At 33.0% G+C, this 24,838-nt stretch overlaps 1 protein-coding gene across 2 annotated transcripts; it reads right to left on the bottom strand.

The window, feature by feature from the left end:
* Positions 1–6,296: 6,296 nt before the first annotated feature.
* Positions 6,297–23,883, bottom strand: LOC140040540 (adhesion G-protein coupled receptor G7-like). 2 transcript variants are annotated; one of them, XM_072086559.1, is made up of 16 exons: positions 23,742–23,883; positions 19,830–19,871; positions 18,950–19,498; positions 18,268–18,579; positions 17,526–18,185; positions 14,851–14,952; positions 14,479–14,633; positions 14,183–14,329; positions 13,872–14,007; positions 12,796–13,014; positions 10,550–10,719; positions 10,189–10,347; positions 9,559–9,680; positions 8,602–8,879; positions 8,433–8,505; positions 6,297–8,225 (listed from the first exon to the last, which is right to left on the bottom strand). In XM_072086559.1, the coding sequence occupies exons 1-16, from the start codon at positions 23,791–23,793 to the stop codon at positions 7,691–7,693; spliced, it is 3,711 nt and encodes a 1,236-aa protein (XP_071942660.1). In that variant the 5' UTR covers positions 23,794–23,883; the 3' UTR covers positions 6,297–7,690. The 2 variants fall into 2 exon arrangements, with proteins under 2 accessions (XP_071942660.1, XP_071942669.1); XM_072086568.1 differs by lacking the exon at positions 18,950–19,498.
* Positions 23,884–24,838: the final 955 nt, after the last annotated feature.

Genomic DNA, 24,838 nt, shown 5'->3' with positions numbered 1-24,838 from the left:
TGTTGCCATTTTTTTAAAGAAATTTTAAGGACCAAATTCAAGATGGTCGGCAACATTCAAATAACCCTATTTAAAACCAGAATATCACCAATAATGCAAATTATGAATGTGGAACAAGTCCGTTTTTATGGTATTACCCATTATACAATCTTAACTATGTAAAGCGATAATCTGTTGGCCATCTTAGATTTCAAAATTGCCGCCACTAAATATTTAATTCTTTAAATGATTTTTGTTGTTTGTACACAATGTTCTAAAATAGTCACTTCTCATAGCATTGTCTAAATATTAGGCTGTCTAAAGTGGTCAATGTTCTCTATATAATAAATATATAATACCCCTATACTACGACTCTTGAATTACCTAATCGTTCAAAGTTGGAGTTGCAAAAGTATGGAACAACTTACATTGATATCAAATATTCAGCAACAATAACTTCTAAATCTAAATTATAGATCTCATTTCTTTTCATAAAAGTAAAACTTTCTTAGACAAGACCACAATATAAAACAAGTGTATTTATACCTTACTAGCAATTATACCCACCCCAGGGTGGGTTTCTAAATTAGTTTAAAGCCTTCTCAGAACCAGGTGTCTCCCTATACTCACCAACCTCCAATAACATCCCACACTCTTTTTTAAAAACAAATTCTTCCCAGGACAAATTTCAATGCAACTTTAGGGGTAGGGGTGTACATAGCTGTGATAGGCCTATGTTTTAAGTACGTTGTAAACTGTGTAAATGAATAGGTGTCATATTGGCTGATATATATAATATAATAAGATACTGCGGCCACAGCCTTCTTTTTCTTATCACCATCCCAGCCACAATAACAAACCTAACTCCTCCCATGGACAGTTCAAATGTAGTAACTTTTCCTAGTACAATTCCAGTCACGTTATATTTCATTACGTCAGTATTTCCGCCAGTATTTCCGCCCCTCTTCCTCCCTCCCAACACATCTCAGATACTAGGTGATTGTGTTTAAGACGTTTCCAGTACAAATTATGTTAGCCATCACTACCAACTCATAATCTCTCAGGGCCAGTTTTCAGATGTAGTTTAAAACATTCCCAGTACAGCAGTTTCGGTCATGGTGACCGGCCTACATCCCCACTGCCTTCCCAGGGCTAATTAAAATTATTAAAACAATTTCCTACCACACAGATCTGGTCAATGTGATAGCCTACTACCCCTAGCCTAAGCAAAATTAAATTCCCGGTACAATTGCGGTCAATTTACGTGCTAAAACAGAACAAACATCGAAAGTGAGAAAAAGTGGGCCATTTTGACCACATTTTGGCCCCTAATGATTGGTTCCCACTAAAGACGCAACACAACGACGTACCGCAACGTAAGGCATTTGACCAGTCACAAGCGATGGATTTATTTGACAGTCGCTTGTCATTGGTCAACTGGTTTGCGTTGCATCTACGTCCTTGCGTTGCGTCCTAGTGGGAACCAAGCTTAACTTGGATCCTAGATGGCGGATGATGTTCAAATGTAGTTTAGAACTTTCCCAGTACAATTCTGGTCATTTGAACCCAATATGTAAAGTTATGTGCATTTGTATAACAAACAAACAAACGTACAAACTCTCTCACTTATTATATAGATTGTGAAATCCTGTATATATATGGTGTTAAATAATGAATGCGTTATTGCCATGTAATTCAATATCTGAACCTTCAGGACCATAGTCACCAGTATGGTTGGTAAGTTTTCAACCTGTCAACTTTTGGCAGAAGCTTGAAGGAAAGATACAGCTCATTCACAAGCTTCATAGGCAGCATTAACTCCCATTTCTCATCTTCTACAATCTCAACTGATGACCACCATTATACACTGGTTTGATGAGTGCAAATGGGTGTGGTATAAAAACTCATGTACTAGGGAAAGACATGATAATGCCTGGTGATGACTCTTGCCCGAGATTAGTGGAGGTGGATATCGATGACATCAAGAAGCAATTCTTATTTCGACCTGGTGAATTATATGGCTTTTTGACATGTGCATTGTGAAAATAGTGTTGAGGCCAGTGCTTTTGTTGAAACTGAACTTGTATTACCTATACAACAGTGACACAAATATCTTAAATGGAAAACATCTCTAAAGGATGTCACATAAGCACATACTAACTCTGCTTTCTCTCTACAACTTCTGACACTTTTCTAGAAAAAATGCAGACAGAGAAAAAGATTCTAAGTGACGTATCATTTTGTTTGAAAAACGCTGATCATAAATATATTAACTTGAATACAGAGAGTCGTCGAAATCTAAATGATGTTGTTAAACTATCCCTATATATGTCAGAGACACAAGACAACGATATCTGCACACATGGAAAGTACACATGCAATATTTCTTTGCTCATGACCACCTGAACTATGGCCGGTTACTTCCGCTGTATCACTTTCAACAGATTACTGATATTGGAGTTTATGAGACGACATGTATCCAGGACAAAGGGACTTGCTGGATTTACATCAATTGATCAAGGTCATTGAGCATGATATCATTGGAATAACACAAATTAATTATTTCATCAGAGCTGGCAAATCTAGTTGATGAGTTTGAAAGCCAACATTTAAAGAGAGATGATATCTTGATTAATAGAATGCTGCAATTCTCACAGAGGTGTTTGTTGGCCATGGCATGATGACATTGGACAGAAAATGTTTGAGGCATTGGTAAAAGTTTTGTAGAAGGCAAACTGTCTATATGGGATCCTAAGAAAAGGACTAATATTGGCAAAAAATATATATGACGGTGAATACAGGTGACAAACTTATCAAAGTAAAAGAGGACTCCTATAGAGATTCTTTGTCGTATCACATAGTCAGCTGGTACAGTACTGTATATAAGAAAGTATGAGTTGGGGGTGAAATGAGGTATTGCAGTACTGTTGCTGATTTGTTTCTGAACAAGCTTGTTGGGATCACAGATAAGTCTGTTGAAATTTGATGGATACAATAGTAGAGAACGAATGAAGGTCAACTTACTATATCGCATTTAAGACAGCTCACTGATTAGAAATATTTCATTTGGCAGAGTTAATTGTCATTTAACTGAAGAAGTTTATGAGATGTTTTAATATGAAGAAGTGTACTATACTGTAGACCTCCTGATGGTCATCATTTTGTGTTAATCACCATGTTGTTGTCATTAGGCACATCATTTTGTGTCATTTCAATCTAATTTAATTTAACTTACACACGTTTTAATAAGAAATTTAACCCCTTTTTAAAAAATGGCGCCCATTTTGGAATTGGAATTCACAATGGCCACCATTTTGTGTAATTAACCATGTTGTTGTCATAGGCCTATCATTTTATGTGATGTCAATCAACGTCATAACGTGCACATGTTTTAATAAGAAATTTATTCCATTTTTTTAAAATGGCGGCCATTTTGAAATTCAAAATGTCTATATAGGTGAATATAGGTTTATAATAATTTTTATATAGCAGAGAACCCATAAGGCATTAAGTTTAACTTAAAATATTATTCATAATGGGTGCTACTTTGTCCAATATGGTACATTTATTGGATATTTTACGTATTGGCGGCCATCTTGGATTTGACACCCTTAAGCTTTTTTTAAAAAATGGCAACATATTTTTTTTATTACTTTACATCCTAAAGACACTAAATCAGCTGGAATTTTGCTTTTAACAAAAAAAATGCCACAAAATTACATAGTGGCCTACACTATAGCCTAGTGATGCTCACGGGATGGAACGGATAAGAGGACAAGTTTACTTTGAAGTCACTTAGTTATTTATAATATTTACATTCATTAAGCATTGCTTATCTTCTACATAATATATTTTCCTGAGTATATAAGTTTAAATCGTCTAAATTGTACAAAATAATATAACCGCGGCGTTCCATTTGTTGACGTACGTCAACGATCTACAAAGGTAGGTAGTGTCCTATTGTACGAATCGTTCATGGCACAGCTCGCTGTACTGCGGTATAATATATAATCATTCTACTTCCAGGGACCAAAATGCGTATATTTTTCAGCCGATCGAAAATCGGAAAGTAATTCGCAACACTTAGAAGTTTACAGACACGTATCGACGTACGCTCATACGGGAAGAAGGTACAAGTTATGTTCACCGTCGTGTTTACGAATTTTTCAATTTATGAATAACCTTTGGTACCATGGGGAACGCATTTGGAGAATCGTCAGAGATGGGTTGAGGGTAGGGGATTGGGGTTCGCAGTTGATTGGGGATTCGCCTGAACTATAAAACCCTCCCTGATTACAGGTCTGCTAACAGTGTCCCGTACCTGTTTGTATGTATCACTCGCCGATTCCATTTGTGTCACACTGACAACGCCTTCTAACTAACTGTTCTCCCGTCCCGGTTTATAATCCACGTATGTTGCCACATTCATTAGTGGCAACACCCTCTTATTCTCTCCGTTTCCATCCCATGCTGTATCACCCGCTGATTTTGTCACATTTATCATACCGGCGTAAGACAACGGGTTTTAACTCTGAACGTTTTAATAGTCTTGGTTTGCTAGGTTAGCCTACATGTTTAGAATTGAATGAACGTAAGTGGTGTAAAATAAAAACTAACCATCAACTAAACCGTTTACAATACCAATACCTGTTGACCGGTTTTGATCGATGCTAGGCTGTTTGTACAATCGTTGTAGTGCAGCCTATTGTAGTAGATTAAGCCTAATAAATAACATGTGCATGTTACGATGCGTTGCGCGCGAAATAGCCTAACTTGTCACCGTGAAAAGTTCAAATCTAATTATTAGTTTTGTCGTCGTCGCCGTTCCCGTATGTTTGTCCTGTAAACAGAAATGTCACCCTTGGGAAACAATATAAATTAATTCGCTTATGGTTATCTTAATTTAAAAACAAACCGAACAAATCCACATATTACTTAAAGATTGACTGTTTATTGCACAATCAAATTAAACAATTACAGTGTATTGTTAGTATAAAAACAAGAAGTATATAAAATACGTACAACAGAGTAGTATAAAAACAAGAAGTATATAAAATACGTACAACAGAGTAGTATAAAAACAAAAAGTATATAAAATACGTACAACAGAGTAGTATAAAAACAAAAAGTATATAAAATACGTACAACAGAGTAGTATAAAATAAAAGTATACCAAATAAATACAAAAGTAGTATTGGTAGTTCTAAAACAAAAGTATACCAAAAATACAAAAGTAGTATTGGTAGTTTTAAAACAAAAGTATACCAAATAAATACAAAAGTAGTATTGGTAGTTTTAAAACAAAAGTATACCAAATAAATACAAAAGTAGTATTGGTAGTTTTAAAACAAAAGTATACCAAAAATACAAAAGTAGTATTGGTAGTTTTAAAACAAAAGTATACCAAATAAATACAAAAGTAGTATTGGTAGTTTTAAAACAAAAGTATACCAAATAAATTCAAAAGTAGTATTGGTAGTTTTAAAACAAAAGTATACCAAATAAATACAAAAGTAGTATTGGTAGTTTTAAAACAAAAGTATACCAAAAATACAAAAGTAGTATTGGTAGTTTTGAAACAAAAGTATACCAAATAAATACAAAAGTAGTATTGGTAGTTTTAAAACAAAAGTATACCAAAAATACAAAAGTAGTATTGGTAGTTTTAAAACAAAAGTATACCAAAAATACAAAAGTAGTATTGGTAGTTTTAAAACAAAGGTATACCAAATACATACAACAGTAGTATTGGTAGTTTTAAAATAAATGTATACCAAATACATACAAAAATAGTATTGGTAGTTTTAAAACAAAAGTATACCAAATAAATACAAAAGTAGTATTGGTAGTTTTAAAACAAAAGTATACCAAAAATACAAAAGTAGTATTGGTAGTTTTGAAACAAAAGTATACCAAATAAATACAAAAGTAGTATTGGTAGTTTTAAAACAAAAGTATACCAAATACATACAAAAGTAGTATTGGTAGTTTTGAAACAAAAGTATACCAAATAAATACAAAAGTAGTATTGGTAGTTCTAAAACAAAAGTATACCAAAAATACAAAAGTAGTATTGGTAGTTTTGAAACAAAAGTATACCAAATACATACAAAAGTAGTATTGGTAGTTTTAAAACAAAAGTATACCAAATAAATACAACAGTAGTATTGGTAGTTTTAAAACAAAAGTATACCAAATAAATACAACAGTAGTATTGGTAGTTTTGAAACAAAAGTATACCAAATAAATACAACAGTAGTATTGGTAGTTTTAAAACAAAAGTATACCAAATAAATACAAAAGTAGTATTGGTAGTTTTGAAACAAAAGTATACCAAATAAATACAACAGTAGTATTGGTAGTTTTAAAACAAAAGTATACCAAATACATACAACAGTAGTATTGGTAGTTTTAAAACAAAAGTATACCAAAATAATTCAAAAGTAGTATTGGTAGTTTTAAAACAAAAGTATACCAAATAAATACAACAGTAGTATTGGTAGTTTTAAAACAAAAGTATACCAAATAAATACAACAGTAGTATTGGTAGTTTTGAAACAAAAGTATACCAAATAAATACAAAAGTAGTATTTGTAGTTTTAAAACAAAAGTATACCAAATACATACAACAGTAGTATTGGTAGTTTTAAAACAAAAGTATACCAAATAAATACAAAAGTAGTATTGGTAGTTTTAAAACAAAAGTATACCAAATACATACAAAAGTGAGTAAGTGGCCGAGCGGTTAAGACAGTGGAACCGTAATCACGTAGCCATAACATCGGCAGAGGTTCGAGGCTCACTCACTCCATGGTTCTGGTGGTAGAACGAGTCTTCTCGGATAAGGACTATAAACCGTAGGTCCAGTGTACAGAACTTGCTCGTGTGCACTTTAAAGAACCTAGTACATCTTTCGAGACGAGTAGGTGGTTACCCCGGTGTATTAGTACATCACAGCCACTGATCACCAACTGGGCCCTCTGGGAGATCAGTCTTTGACTGAAGAGGTCACCCAGTATAAAGATTAAAAAAAAAAAAAAAAAAAAAAAAAGTAGTATTGGTAGTTTTAAAACAAAAGTATACCAAATACATACAAGGATAGTTTAAAAACAAAAGTATACCAAATACGTACATTGGTAGTATAAAAACAACAAGTATCCGCGTTTGTTTATCTTACCCAAAACTTGAATAAACCAACCTCATCCATGATAATTGTGATTATTCGTACTGCCTATTTGCAGACCACCCCAGTCTTCCGATAATCGCGGGAGTATCCCAATAAGTCATCAAGCCACCCCATTAACGGATGTTACCATCCATGATAATTGTGATTATTCGTACTGCCTATTTGCAGACCACCCCAGTCTTCCGATAATCGCGGGAGTATCCCAATAAGTCATCAAGCCACCCCATTAACGGATGTTACCATCCATGATAATTGTGATTATTCGTACTGCCTATTTGCAGACCACCCCAGTCTTCCGATTATCGCGGGAGTAGGCCTATCCCAATAAGTAATCATCCCGCCTCCCCCATTAACGAACAATTTGATCTCATCTATGATAATTGTGAATATTCATAGTGTTGAAATTTCAATTAGTTATTTCAAAATGTAAAAATTGTACAATTATGCTATTAAATGCATCATTTTTGTAAGTTATTATAATTATCTAATTTGTACACATGCAATTTAACATGAATGTTTAAAATATTAACAGATAGCGTTGTTGTAATCATAAATGGCCATTGCAACACGACCATTCATTTGACTGTTGGATTTGGCAAAAAGATCAATATTTGCACTTTCCGGGCGCCCACTGCGGTTGGTATATCGCGTACTGCTGGCAGACGACGACCCGACATTATATGATGCTCGCTTTTGGCCACAGCAAAACCTTTTCCATGTGATTCGAACATCTTTCTGCCTAACACAAAAAAATATGAACACGCATACGCCCTGCATTGAATTAAAAATACAAAAAAAAAGGTCAAAAATGTAGTCGTGCTCAATGTCAAACGTCAAAAATCCGAAGATCCATGTGAGACCGAGTAATATAGATATTCCGAATGCATTCTGAGTTCGTTTAGACAAGTTTCTCCAGAAACTTTCGCTCGTATTTTGTGTTCGGGTTCGACGACACAGGTGGCACATGACACGCATAAACACAATGATGTTAAAAAGAAGACACACGGCTACCGGTAAGGCAATGCTTACGTAAAATGAAAATCCAATCTTCATGAAACAGCTGAAAATATAAAAACATTCTTATAGATATAGAATTTATACCGCAGGTACAGTAGGTGCATTTGAGCGTTGAGTACTTCATTACTTACTATTATAATAAATTGTCTATATGGAAGACGGTAATTCCAGGTAAAACGTTATATTAACTAGGAATTATTGAAAATACAGTAATGGTAGGTTAGAGAACCGGTAATTCGAAATAACTTACTATTGATCATTCATATACTCTTTTCTTGTAGTTTCCCATCCAGCCATTCCACCAACAATAATGCCTGGTACACCTAAGATAATAACAACATTTGGAAAAATATTAAGAATTATGAAATAGCAGACAACTTTGTAATATAAACAAATAAACAAGGACAACTGCTACTTACCCCATGCAAAAAGACTTGCTTTGAGCATAAAAAGCGAGACCTTTGATTTAAAAACCTTGATTAGGTTATAATAAAGGTTTACAGCTTCTACTACCATCCAGAATATTGAAGTCAAAGTAAAATAATGAATTAGCGTTGCTGAAATCATGCATTTAGTCATCTGTCTATCAGTTCTTTCATCTCCTGGCTCAATACCAATTATGAACATAATGTATAGACATAGCAACGATACACTAAGTGAAATTAGTATACGTTGTGGTCTTTCATTTCGAAGTCGCCTATGTAAAGTAATAATAAGTGTTATTGATAACTGTCTATAATCTGTCTCAAACTCGGTGCTTAACACGTTTCCACTTACCCACCCTCAAACTCAAAATTGTCAATGTTTGTGCCAGTATTTCCTCAAAGATGCCCGGAGATAGGTCCGTGCAAAACAAATAGCATTGTTTATATCTATAGCCATGGACAAATGAAGCACATAAGAACTTATCAAGTGTGCCATGTCTCTTGCCTGCCAATTTTTCTGGACGTCTGACATATAAATCATGAATAATTCATGAGATTAATTATGGTTTAAATTCGGATATTGTATGGGGTGCGAGTTTCAAATTGTACATTTGAATAATATGTTCAAATACCTCAGGCCTATGGTTATTAGAGTAATCAGACTGCAAATGCGATTTTGACTTTAGGCAGAATGGCCAAGCTAGGCCTTGTTTAAAAAGGCCACTTTGTACCTACACCAAAGCACCCACCTCCCTCCACCACCACCACCTCCCGTTAGGTGACCGCTTCAATATTCGTGCTTTTTAATAGTGCGCATTAAAGACTTGATTATTATGATGATAATAAAAAATAGATAATATCAACAATAGCTTCTTCCACTCCTCTTGCGCCACCACTGACTGAATGTTTCATAATATTTTCATAAGAACTATATAAAAGGCAATAACTTACCTGAACGACAGAAAAGCAACTAACGTTGCTATGAGGCAAACAATTGACACCAAACATCCAACTTTACTGATTAAAATCAAAACAAACTGAACATCTGGATCTAAATTCCGTTGTTTAAATTCCTAAACAAATTGATTAAAACAAAATCACAGATTTATTTTTTTTAATAGTATCTGAAACAAATAAAATGTATATATTGTTGATATAAAATTTTCGCTACACCACACCGTACATAATCCATGGAAGAACTGTTGAGCTTTTCGACGTTTCGATCAATATAATACTTTGATCGTCCTCATGAGTTAGAATGCAGAACGTCCAGGAAACTGAGAATATAATTTGAAGTTGGGTGGGACTGGTGTAAAATCTAAACAATAGCATGCAATATTCACAGTATCAAAATGTTTATCGGAACATTTTTTTAGTTTCTTTTTAAACAGAGTATTGAGATTTAAAATTATTGGTTTTATATAGCTCGTTCCAAAAATTTGGTTCGTGAATGATATATATAAATCCATCAATATATTTCAGCAAACAGAGGCCAACATTCAGTGATATAGGCTTTCTATTTCAAACTTAATAGCTTTATGTTTAATGCATGTCCTATATAAAAATACAAAAGAAACTTACGAGTAATACTGAAAAATGAGTCAGGTGGTTGCAAAAACATGTTATGATGTTATCATTGGTAACATTCATAAAACAACCATCAGATGACCAATCACCAATACCATCTTGTAAATTAAAGTCCCAGTAAACACATGTAGCAACTTGATAGTTGGACTTATTCTATACAACAAATCAATAGTGGATCGTGTATAATGATAAAAGAAGGATTATAGTATAACTGGAAGATAATATGATTTGTAACGCATATCGAGTGGTGTGACTCTTCTGGTTGAATTAATTCTATGTAGTATATAAGGATGTTCACGCCTCCTCTATCTACTGAGACAATAATATACATGTTGAGTTTATTTTTAAAACCTACCGGTGGTATTCCAAATGATATTTCAATCGGATTGCGAAGATTTGTAACCTCAGTGTCTTTGACGGATACTGACAAAACTCGACTCATCACCTCTGATGTAGCTCCAGATGTTGTAGGTGATGAGAACAACATACCATTAGAATAAATGACGTAACTTAGTTGTAAATTATCTGAAAATGTACAAAATTACATTTAACTTATAATAATATATTAATTTGACAATATAACTGTCATTGTCAAAACACAATATTGCCTATATAGTTTTCCTCCGGCAATAAAATTAATTTTTTTATTTATCTAAATAACAATTTCAATTTAGTATTTTAACAATTAAATATTTATAAATACAAAGTTCTTGTACGTATTCAACCTTGAAATATTTATTTTGGAATTAAAATAAGGAATAAAATATAATATATAATTTGATGAAGTATACACGCTCCCTATATATATAATGAAGTATCCCTCTTGCCTTAATTTGATGAGGTATACACGCTCCCTATATATATAATGAAGTATCCCTCTTGCCTTAATTTGATGAGGTATACACGCTCCCTATATATATAATGAAGTATTTTTTTTTTTTTTTTAGAGTTCAAAAAACATTTATTTGTATCCCTCTTGCCTTAATTTGATGAGGTATACACGCTCCCTATATATATAATGAAGTATCCCTCTTGCCTTAATTTGATGAGGTATACACGCTCCCTATATATATAATGAAGTATCCCTCTTGCCTTAATTCGATGAGGTATACACGCTCCCTATATATATAATGAAGTATCCCTCTTGCCTTAATTCGATGAGGTATACACGCTCCCTATATATAATGAAGTATCCCTCTTGCCTTAATTCGATGAGGTATACACGCTCCCTATATATAATGAAGTATCCCTCTTGCCTTAATTCGATGAGGTATACACGCTCCCTATATATAATGAAGTATCCCTCTTGCCTTAATTTGATGAGGTATACACGCTCCCTATATATATAATGAAGTATCCCTCTTGCCTTAATTCGATGAAGTATACACGCTCCCTATATATAATGAAGTATCCCTCTTGCCTTAATTTGATGAGGTATACACGCTCCCTATATATATAATGAAGTATCCCTCTTGCCTTAATTTGATGAGGTATACACGCTCCCTATATATAATGAAGTATCCCTCTTGCCTTAATTTGATGAGGTATACACGCTCCCTATATATATAATGAAGTATCCCTCTTGCCTTAATTTGATGAGGTATACACGCTCCCTATATATAATGAAGTATCCCTCTTGCCTTAATTTGATGAGGTATACACGCTCCCTATATATATAATGAAGTATCCCTCTTGCCTTAATTTGATGAGGTATACACGCTCCCTATATATATAATGAAGTATCCCTCTTGCCTTAATTTGATGAGGTATACACGCTCCCTATATATATAATGAAGTATCCCTCTTGCCTTAATTTGATGAGGTATACACGCTCCCTATATATATAATGAAGTATCCCTCTTGCCTTAATTTGATGAGGTATACACGCTCCCTATATATATAATGAAGTATCCCTCTTGCCTTAATTCGATGAGGTATACACGCTCCCTATATATAATGAAGTATCCCTCTTGCCTTAATTCGATGAGGTATACACGCTCCCTATATATAATGAAGTATCCCTCTTGCCTTAATTCGATGAGGTATACACGCTCCCTATATATAATGAAGTATCCCTCTTGCCTTAATTTGATGAGGTATACACGCTCCCTATATATATAATGAAGTATCCCTCTTGCCTTAATTCGATGAAGTATACACGCTCCCTATATATAATGAAGTATCCCTCTTGCCTTAATTTGATGAGGTATACACGCTCCCTATATATATAATGAAGTATCCCTCTTGCCTTAATTTGATGAGGTATACACGCTCCCTATATATAATGAAGTATCCCTCTTGCCTTAATTTGATGAGGTATACACGCTCCCTATATATATAATGAAGTATCCCTCTTGCCTTAATTTGATGAGGTATACACGCTCCCTATATATATAATGAAGTATCCCTCTTGCCTTAATTCACAGACAAATATCACCCGTTTTAATTAATTCAAATAATAAAATGTATTTTATAGATTGCATTGATTTACAGTTCGTTCAAGGATTCTTAACAATAAATAGGTTTGTATAATCCAAGTCATAAATACAAAAGAATTTTAAAACATATTTTTGATGTTAAATGGAGATATAAACGAGTTACCTGACCCTACATAATTGCCTATTTCTTCTGGAATTTTACAAGATACGTCAATCCCTGATAAAGGAACAGCATTTTCGTTTTGAAAACTTCGCCATTTAGTATTTTCTAATCCAGTGTTATCATTTGAAAAAGATGCAAATCCCAAGCCACCTTCTAGCACACTTCGATTGTTAGTGCTTGCTAAAACAGCTAGATTAACATCTTTTACTTGAAAACTGTCTGAGAAATGATAATATTGAAAATAACAAAAATAATATCATAATTTTATAACAACTATACTAACACATTAACAACTAGAGGGTACTCCGAGGGTACAAACCTCCGCCTACTGTAAAATTCCCCTACGGAATATATATATATAAATATATTTTTTTTTATTAGTAACTGCACACTACAAAGTTGTGGATGAGAGTTTGGTGTAATGGTTATGTATTCAGCCTCTCACAGTTGAGATCGCTGGTTCAATTCCCGCAGAGGTTTTTTTTTAATATTATTATTTTTTTATTTCTTTTTTTTTTTTTTTGACCTTGATCTTTGACCCTGACCCTTCAAAATGTAACCACATTTATATGATAAGTCATTGATCATTGTGGTTAAGTTTGGTGAGAATCAGATAAAAATTGTGGTCTGTAGGCAGTAAAATAGTTTTTTTGTTAGTTGTGACCTTGACCTATGACCCTTTCCTCTCAAAATCGAACTTCTCCGAGCTTTTGGGGCATAAATCATTGTGACCAAATTTGGCCAGATTCGGATGAAAACTGTGGTCTCCAGGCTGTTCACAGACACACGCACACCCACACACATCACATACAGGGGTGAAAATATATCCTTCTTGGCGGAGGTAACAATAATTGATCCGACACTCTAATAACGAATGTGGTATTAAATTAATTCATAAATATGATACAGTACGTTTGGGTAAATAAACGCAATGTAAAGAACAACACTTAAATCGCATTTTCATTTCACATTTGAATATAAAAATTAAATACAATATTAAAGTTACAACATTTGTGGAAGTTTTATAAATAAAATTTGTATTGGTGAAAAGTGACTTTTGGTTGTCATTACTGTACCTTGTCCTTGCTGAGTAGAAGACACTTGAGTATCCACTGCCCTGACGATTTTAGTTGATGAACTTGCGACGTCACTACCTTCACCAAATTCAGCTGAAAGTAAATTGCTTACTGTAGAAAACACTGCCTCTGTCACCTAAACATATCGGATCACAGATGTTATTTGTTTACAGACAATTATAAATAATTTATATACATAGCATAAATGAAGAAATACCAACTTAAAGACGTAAATGATTACATTTATGGATTCTGCAAATATCTCAAGCTTAAATGAAAATTCTTATGATTTAATAATTTTTAAAATTTACCTGTAATGAAGTTGAACCGACATTTACAATATTATCCAAAGTATCAGCAATAGCATTTAACATTTCTACAGACAAAACATCTACGCCATTCGTCAAAGCTGTCAAATCATCAGCAACTGCTGACACGTTTTCTAAGGTAATGGTTGCCTGCATAAGTAATACAATATTTGATGTGAATAAGCATCATAAAATGTGACTACAGTTTATTATAGATTTCGTTTTATGGAAGGTTTCAAAATGTTTACATATTTCTAAGTAATTGATTATAAAATATACTGTAATGTAAAAGTAACAACCTCACTAAGATTAACTATTTCTTTTTCTCTCTCTTCATAAGACATTTTTGGAGTTGTTGCCCGGCTTTGTAAACAATCCTCAATATTTGGCGACATCCATAATGCATTTCCATCGTCATCTGTTCCACAGTAACGTGTACCTTTTGGCATTCCAGCTTTTTAAACAAATCAAATACTGTACATTAATCTTAATATGCTTTATTCAGTTTCAGTTTATTTACACGAACAATGAAAAAAACAAGAATGCCTAATTTTATACATGAATTTCGGTAACATGAAAGAAAAATGGTAATAATAAAAAAAAAACGTATATAAAAATACGATGAATGTAGAGTAGACAATTAGTTTTGTTAAATTGTTAAAAATAAAAACCTCTAGGAGTGCCCTCCGGACATTTTTCTTCCGATGATCTATATTTGTTTATTTCAACTCTTCGCCATGTGAGGTTTGAAACCTTACTGTACTTGCATCCGACTGTAATGAGTTGAAAATAATGTTATCAATACAAAAATGGATAAAATACAACAAATAGTATGATTTTATTTACTTACCTTCACAACTAATCATATCTAGCAAGACAAACAAGTTTTAATAACATCAAATCTTTGCCTCATCTTTCCTCAAACACCTTTTGCCTAATACTATAATTTTGTTTTCAACATTTTATTAGCATATCGCTGTGGCCGTTAATTTAGATATTCAACATACATCTTGATTACTTTTTCTAATTGTCAATCATCCGTAAAAGTATTTATGCCCTGTACTAGTGGGCTAACATTGCATTTCAGAATGCTGTTTTAGCAGCTTTTTTTATATATTGCACTTGCATAATTTATATTAATTGTATATAGGCCTATGAATACATGTGTGTGTGCGTGTGTGTGTGTTACCTATCTTATGCAGGCCTATTTCAATATTCTGAATTATGTTTATACATGTATTACAGAGTGTATACTAACATGTATGTATAACGACATTTATGCTGTATTGTTATTGAAACGTTTAAATAAAGACAAACATGAAGACGGTTGTTAGTGGTCTTTTTATTTGATTAAAATACAAGTTCATTACATGTTTAACAAAAAAGTAAAACAGGTAACCGATCATTTCTGTCATGATAATTAATTCATTTTGTCACACTCGGCGTCACAGCACCACATGGCTTCCTATGCAAATAGATATTTGTTATACAATCGCATTGCATTGTGTTAAATCAGATTATATTTTGGAGGGTTGTTGTGTTTAGTTCTGGTTTGCTATAGATTGTTTATTAATAATAATAATACATACAATGTTGTATTAATTTGGATATTTTGTACACTTCTGTAAATAATGCATTTACATATGTAACTATGTGGTCTATATGGTCTTAAGAATTGACAACTTAAACTGACGCTCAACAACAGGTAACATCATGAAGTGTACGGTCTTAAGAATTGACAACTTAAACTGACGCTCAACAACAGGTAGCATACTAAAGTGTATGGTCTTAAGAATTGACAACTTAAACTGACGCTCAACAACAGGTAGCATACTGAAGTGTACGGTCTTAAGAATTGACAACTTAAACTGACGCTCAACAACAGGTAGCATACTAAAGGGTACGGTCTTAAGAATTGACATAATTACGTTACAGATTTGAAACGCGACAGATTTGAAACGTGACCGAAATGATTTTAGCCGTAAAAATAAATATTAATTTTAACATAAAGTTATAATTGTTAATGTTAAACATTGACATTTTTTAATCTGTTCTTTACATTTTCATTTATTTGTAACAAATCATTATTTTAAAAAGAGCATGCTAACACTAACTTACATCTTTACTTACATCTGCTTCTTACTTTACTTACCAAAGAGCAATACTTTGAATGTACATGGTTTACCGACGTTACCGGCATAATCTTTAACTGTATATTCAACAATAACTTTACCAACATTAAACAACCCAAATGATACATTTGAACGAACAGTAGAGTTATGACGTCTGTCGTTATCCGTGACAATCGGACTATCCCATGAGACATAGCGCGAGTCATCAGCAGAGTTAACCACTCGTTTGATGTTTGATGGGCATTCAATTACAGGTGCTTGACCATCTGAAAATGAGCACATAAATAGTAACCAAATTGATATAAATTACTATAATGTTATAATATAACTAAATTTATTTTAAATAAACTTTTAGAATCGCTTTCAATTTACACAATAGGTCTTTATTTTGAAATTACAGTTTTCGACTTACGCCTCGGTTGGTGACTTTTTCTCATTCTCACAGATTTCCTCACCTTTATCGTTTCAAATTAATTAATTAAATTTCAGTAATTCGTATATCACCGGGCAGTTTATAATTCATGTGCCTAATTAGGACTATACACGCAGTGTTGTTAAGTTTGTTGTTTGTTTTTGTAATTTCTCACCTTTGTTACATTTCCTTCCTTCCCAGCCATTTGTACAGTTGCATTTACGTCTGTTACTTGCCACCTTTGGTCTATAACAAACTCCTCCATTATAACAAGAATATGTCGATCCACAACCTTGAAAATTCTCAACTTGAGCTGCAGCTATATACACAAATAAAAGCAGTTAGGCATGTTTTAAGTACAAAGTGTCCAGTTATATTTATTCAAAGTACAAACGATACATTGTCGTAATCATACTATTGATGTATATACAGTATATATTTTATTTAAATAAAAAGATGTAATTACCTGTATTTTGCAACCGTATTATCGATACACAGTGGTTCACGTAGTAAGCGCAAGATGCATGCTACTAATATTATACGAATGTCAACAACGGAATATAATCATTAATCATGCAAAACAAATATTTTTTTCAAACGCGAAGCAAGACATAAAAGTGATTATTATTACGTTAATAATTAGATATATAGTAACATACATTATAGCAATATAACCGACTGAGACCAATAAAATAATTATTTAGAGGTATATTGTAGAAAATCTGGTTTTGTCACATTTTCCTAAAACCCAGTATCCAAAAATCATTACTAAACCATGGAAAATTACCATGACTAAACTTACTGAAACGTTCTGTTTCTAAAAACTGTGTTGATATCTCTGCTGTCGATTCTGTTGTAGTTGCCTCAGTGTGTGTTAATAGTTGAGTTGTGGTTGAACCCATGTGTTCTGTAGTTTTTGTTGGCGACAGATTCGTACCAAGGATGGTTGGTTCAATTTCTGGTTGTTCGATAGCAGTAGTAAGTGGTTGGGATGTGCTTCCAATCACATTGGTTAATTCTACTATGGTGTCTGTTGATATAGATGGATTAATTGATGTCTTAAATGGAGTACTTTTATAAGTTGCACTTATTTGAATTGGCTCTTTGCTAGTAGTTTTATGTGACACAAACGAAGGTGGTTGGGATGTGCTTCCAATCACATTGGTTAATTCTACTATGGTGTCTGTTGATATAGATGGATTAATTGATGTCTTAAATGGAGTACTTCTATAAGTTTCACTTATTTGAATTGGCTCTTTGCTAGTAGTTGGTTGGGCTGCGGTTTCACTAATTTCTGTTGTTTTCAGAGTCGGTTGAATATAACTATTTGTATAATAATCTTTTGATGGTGATAAGTCTGTTAATATACTTGTTACTGTGTTTGTATTGAGGCCTACATCAACTGTTGCAATTGGTTCGTCAGATCCTTTTCCAGTTGTTAACATAAAATCAACAGGACTAACTGAAAGATAATAATACATTGTAATTGAAATAGTCAATCAAATGCAATTACAAGCCCAAGATACGTGTTTATTTGAACTTACCCGTTGAAGTCAAGGCATAGCGAGTTCCGTTGGGATGACATGGTGTTGGACAAAGTATGCGTATCTCATAATCTGCGCATTCAATGTCTTTTCTATCTATACATTTTAAACCGTAAGTGACGTCACATCGCGACACTTCGTTTCCTGATGGAATTTTGTCAACAACTCTACGGCATTCTATCCGTTCTGGATCTGAGCAAACCAGCGAACTATCATGTCTTCTAAATGTAGATAATTTCTCAGTCTCAATATTGTCACTGTCAGTTGATATACCTAAACGTTCATCATCCAACCAAGGTGTCCAACATTTGTCTAAATACATTATTATATAAATAATACAAATTAAATAAATTAATTATTATTATTATTAATTATTCTAATGCTATTATTTTTCTTCTTAAACCAATATGAAATAATATGTGCACACTTCTTCCAGAAATCCTAGTAGTACTGAATACCCAGGAATACCTTGAATGGTGTTAAGCATTATAAATATGTGCTTACATATTGTACAATTGTTTTGTTTTGTTAATTAATTTCCACACACCAGAAAGGAATATAGATTGTGCTATAGAAACTAAAAGTGCCTGAAACTAAATGTATTTTGTGCATTGTCAAGACCCATGTGCGCACCTTTATCAAATGGTAGACCACAACGAACTGTATACAGATATGGAAGTACCTTCAACTTTTGAGGTTAATTCTCTTGTTGTCGATGATTTATTCATAAATGATTCCAGATCAGTTGTACTTTCCGCTCTTTCTATCATATTTGTGGTTATTTCATAATCGTCAGTAGTGGTGGTGTAATCACTATAGGACCTAGCGTCTTTAAATTCCGATGTGGAACTTATATAGAAGGTCGTACTATCTGACGTTGACTTTAGAGGATCAACTTTTCCCGAGATGTCAGAAGTTTCAGTTGAGCTGCCATATGTGTCTGTAACAACTTGACTACTGACATTGCATGGACATGCAATTCGTATTTCGTAATCAGAGCAACGTATATCTCTGACCTTACGGCATTGTAAACCATATTCAACAATGCAAAGAACATTTTCAACAGTTTCATTATATGGTATATGAGTGTCTACCGTTCTGCATTGTATATCAATAGGAACGTCACACGTTCGGTTGGGAAAAATGTTCTGAACAACAGAAATAGTTTCAATTTCCAAATCAGTTCTGGAATTTGTAATATCATCACTAAACCAAGGACTCCAACAGACCCCTATAAATATCATAATGTTAGTAAACGTGCGTAGCGCAATACTTATGGTGCCAACAACAACAATAATACAGCGTAATGTTCCCAAAATATGTTGGGAAATAAAACAACGATATTGGTTTATATCATGCATATCAGTATATATATATAGTAATAATAATAATATAAAATTAGTATATAAATAAAGATTATTACAAAAAGAACACGGTGATGATTATAATGATTAATGATATTGAAGAGACTATGGTAACACAACCATTATTAGTATATTCTTAATTTTCACACGTTATAGGTTGTGGAACTTTTTACATCATATACTGTACATTAAACTTACCGTTGAAATTTGGTATATATGCCTTTCTTCTAACACGTTCACCTGTGATTTAGATGCAAAAAATAAGTGAAATTGTAAAATACTAGGTAACATGTTATTTTCACTAGTATAAGGACACCAGTGCGATTTCATATTTCTAACAATACTCTTTCCTACTTTCAATTAATTGTTATTGTAATGCAAACATTTTTAGCTGTGTGCTATTGTGTAAAATAAATTAAACAAGCAATGTAGGCCTATACTAGGCCATAGTAGATGGCCTACTGTAAATGAAGTCTACTTATTGTATCATATTTTACTATTTATTTATTTATTGTAATGCAAACATTTTTAGCTGTGTGCTATTGTGTAAAATAAATTTAAAAAGCAATGTAGGCCTATACTAGGCCATAGTAGACATGGCCTAAATGAAGTCTACTTATTGTATCATATTTTACTATTTATTTATTTATTGTAATGCAAACATTTTTAGCTGTGTGCTATTGTGTAAAATAAATTAAAAAAAGCAATGTAGGCCTATACTAGGCCATAGTAGACATGGCCTAAATAAAGTCTACTTATTGTATCATATTTTACTATTTATTTATTTATTGTAATCCAAACATTTTTAGCTGTGTGCTATTGTGTAAAATAAATTAAAAAAGGCAATGTAGGCCTATACTAGGCCATAGTAGTTGGCCTAAATGAAGTCTACTTATTGTATCATATTTTACTATTTATTTATTTATTGTAATGCAAACATTTTTAGCTGTGTGCTATTGTGTAAAATAAATTAAAAAAGCAATGTAGGCCTATACTAGGCCATAGTAGATGGCCTAAATGAAGTCTACTTATTGTATCATATTTTAATATTTATTTATTTTTTTATTGTGGGAAACATTTTTATCTGTGTGCTATCGTTTTCTACTTTTTATGTACCATATTAATTTTTAATAAGTTAGGCCTACTAGGCCATATAATAGTATGGCCTAGGCCATATAATAGTATGGCCTAAGTGTACTATTGTATCATATTTTTGGTGCATAATGTTACCAGTAACAATATTCACAATATGGGCACATACATTTAAACCTAAGGAGCAATGAATGCAATCAATACGGATTAATTTCCGTTTCTTTATTGCTTAAAACTCGCCACCCTCTCACTAGACTAGCATATTCCTTGCCAGTAAATCAAACAAGGGACTAATATAAGCAATGCTAACATCCGCTGTCTACGCCAAAACAAGCAAAATCTCGCGCCTACAGTGGACTATTTATGGACTCGTTCCAAATATTTCAAAGACAATCGAATAAAAGTAAATTCTATATTTAAAAACACTCATGCATAGTGTAGTACTAGGCCTATCTAATACCACATTCGCTGCTTGGCTTTATTTACTAAATTTATTTCTAAATCAATGGCATCCATGTCCTACTTATTTAGTGTGAATATTAAAATACACACGTTTTGAAATTATAGCTAACCCCCTGATGCTCCAAAGATTCGTAGAAAAAATTATATAAATAAATATCATTGAAATTCAAAACAATGAAGAATCATTTAAGGGAGAGATAACATTGCAAAGCATCATTCATAATGTCTACGAGACCTTGCGGCTAGTACGCATATTGGTGTCTATTCACACCGAAATTATCCTACGGCAAAATAATATTCGTCAACAACAGTGTCATCAGCAGAGAATGTCATTCATTGAAAAATGGCAAACTTAAGTAAATCACATTGCATGCCAAAATAAGCCAACAATTACGCAATGTAGAGTATAAGCATTAAACTTCAAGTGTCAGTACAGTAGCAAAATCGGTTACCAAGTGACTTGTCACAAAAGAGCAGTTACTCTGGATAGGATGAGAAACACAACCATTTACGTACATTAGGCTACGTAAAAAAGAACGTCTTCACCTACTAAAGTATGTTTTCCTGTCGACGCTATCGTTAAAGCCTGTTTCCTGTCGACGTTATTCGACGCTATCGTCGTTGATCGTTAACAGTTCAACGACGATCGTTTGAAAACGATCAAGTTGAAATGATAACGATAGCGAGTACCTTTTCCTGTAAATCGTTAACATTTCAATGTTTACGTAGAAGATCGCCGATTATTGTTAACGATAGCGTCGATTAACGTCGACAGAAAAACAGGCTTAACAATAATCGGCAATCTTCTACGCAAACATTGAAATGTTAATGATTTACAGGAAAAGGTAGGCCTACTCGCTATCGTTATCATTTCAACTTGATCGTTTTCAAACGATCGTCGATGTTAACGATCAACGACGATAGCGTCGAATAACGTCGACAGGAAAACAGGCATCCGAATGTAACTCCGACAGTTAAGTTTTTTCCTTGCCGATCTGAAAACGGCGACATTAACAGGCAAAGTTCCATTTCAAAGCTACTTGTAGAAAATGGTACTCAGATGGTGTGTATGTTGTAATTTACTGTGCAAGCATTTGAATAAAGTAATTTAGAAGAGAAACATAACGATACACAGAACAAAACATTCACTTTTTTTGTCCTTTTTACCATTTTTTTTTAAACTTCTCCACCTCGGATTTACAAAAAAATCAACAACTTTTCTCTTTTACGTGGCCTGCATTTAACAGGTATTGCTACAGCGTAATAATAATAATTATGATGAACGATTTGTCGGAACAGGATGTAAATGATCAATAAAAGTTCAGCTGCTAGGCACTCACACCCTTGAACTCAATGATCAGTACGGTTAATCTATGGTGTTTGAAATGGCACGTAATTACAAAATGTGCTGGTTATAAAATACAAGCAGCATTATTATTTGTGACCAGATTACTAATTAATTAACGATAAAAAAAATACTACATGCTTGCATTATATTATATATTTAATAATAATCAATTGTATATTTTTTATATTTTTAAAAAGTAAAAAAACTGTCTCTTTAATTGAATTTGAATGAACAAGAAATTAGGTAGCAAAACAGGCGTAAACTAGTTTTGACAGTTAATTGGTTGGTATTGAATTTCAGATAGCCAATGGGGGACAACGAAACAAATCACATATAAATGACACCTTAGTGCACATCATTTGCGTTGCTGTAACCAGAAACAGTTGGAAACAAAGACTTATTATTCTAAACCTTTGAATACCAAACAGATTATTTCGTACGTTTACGTCAACTATAAAACATACATAAGCTGCATTACGTCTACCGACGTTAAAAACACGGCAGTGTCGCGAGCAGCCTACCATAGGATACTGTAGTTTATAGTGATAAGATTATTTAGAGGGTTCGGTTAGTTAAATCACACATGAAAGAATGCAATAATATTAATATCAAGATATATATCGAGATCATGGAAGTCAATGAATTCCACTACAATAGAAATGTGTTATAATAATATTGTGTGTACATGCATGTTTATTTGAGGAAAAAATAAAGGCCCCCGTGTATTGGTGGTGGGGCGTTTATTCCAAACGATGATCTATTGGGGAGTTTATGAGGGAGAGTGTATTCAAAGTGGGCGTTTATTTAATAAATACGGTATATAATTTTCACTGCGTCTTCAAAGCTTGGCGAATTTCATAGATTATAATTACTTATTATTACATAATCCAACAGGCATCTAACTAAAATGTAGGTCAATTGGGTCTGTTCCATAATTAATCACAATTTTTACAATATGTTTACAATACAATGTGTGTTTACTTTTACTTTTCTTAGAATCGAAAGGAATACTATAAAATGTTCTAACTAATGGATTGTAATCAGGTCTAGGCGTTAAAGATAATAAGAGAGAATCATGTACGGTACTCAAATCTGGGTTTTCTTTTGTTAATAATTGATCACATCTAGCACTTTGCAATTTACAATACACAGTGTAATACTTAAAGGAGATTAGTTATCAAAATATATAATTCAAATCAATAACTTACCATTTAATGAGGCAGTGAAACACAATATACACATAAAAATCCTCAATTCCATTGTCACCAGAAGAAATATTGTTCGTAATAATTGACAATCGTTTGAAATATACAACGTTGAAGTTCACTGCGTAGACTGCTGTATTTAACACAGCACCATGAACTACGATATGCACGTCATATCCGATTTTCATGGTTTATTGTATTTCAACTATATAAAATTATATGCATCATTGCACAGTTTTAGTATCAAACGAATAGTTGAACCGCCCTTTTCCTGAAGAATAATGTCAATAGATTTAACAATTGAAGTATGATATGAAGGTTAACTGCAGCAATATGGTATTGACGTAACACATTCTTAAAGTTTTATTGATCACACAAAAATTAGTCATTGGATAGGCTGTAATTATACAGACAAATCCCGATTACAATGCAACGGATCATCGCGATAAATGATCTAGTGGTATTAAACAATAAAAATAATAAACAATAAAAGCGTTACAATCATACCATTCTCCGATGTTTATGGCAAATTTTGTGAAAATGTTATTTGTACATTTACTTTCCTTTTGGTTATTGATGATCGAGCCATGTACAGGGTAATTCTAATGTTTGGTTGTTAGACTATAATGCCTGAGCTTAATAATTGAGAAAAACACATTTTTTTGCCGATCGAATTCGTTTTGTTTTGTAAGTATTATTCTTCTACTTTTGCTTGATGGTGGTTCATTTGTGGAAATAAAAAAAAAGAAATAGCATGTCATAAATGTAAATTTAAAATACACTCCCAAGACGTAGCTTAAATGAATATCGAAACCATTCTAATAAGGCTATATTAATTAAACATGGTACCTGATTGCTTCCAACGTTCAACTGTATAGAAATGAAATAATTCCTCTACCATTAAGCATTATAGACTAACGTGTAATTTCTACTGTTTGGCTATATGTTTTTTGTTTTGTACCTGTATGAATAAATCGAAACTGTCGGTTATGAGTCCGTCAGACCATGGAGAAATAAGTTAGGATTAACTTAACTCTCCATGGTCAGACCATAGAAGTATACCTCCAATAATCAGACAATGCATGCAACATACACACGAA

Source organism: Antedon mediterranea, chromosome 1 (genome assembly GCF_964355755.1).
Source record: "Antedon mediterranea chromosome 1, ecAntMedi1.1, whole genome shotgun sequence".
Lineage (NCBI taxonomy): Eukaryota > Metazoa > Echinodermata > Crinoidea > Comatulida > Antedonidae > Antedon > Antedon mediterranea.
The sequence above is the reverse complement of the archived record's forward strand: the minus strand, read 5'-3'. Positions and strand labels throughout refer to the sequence as shown.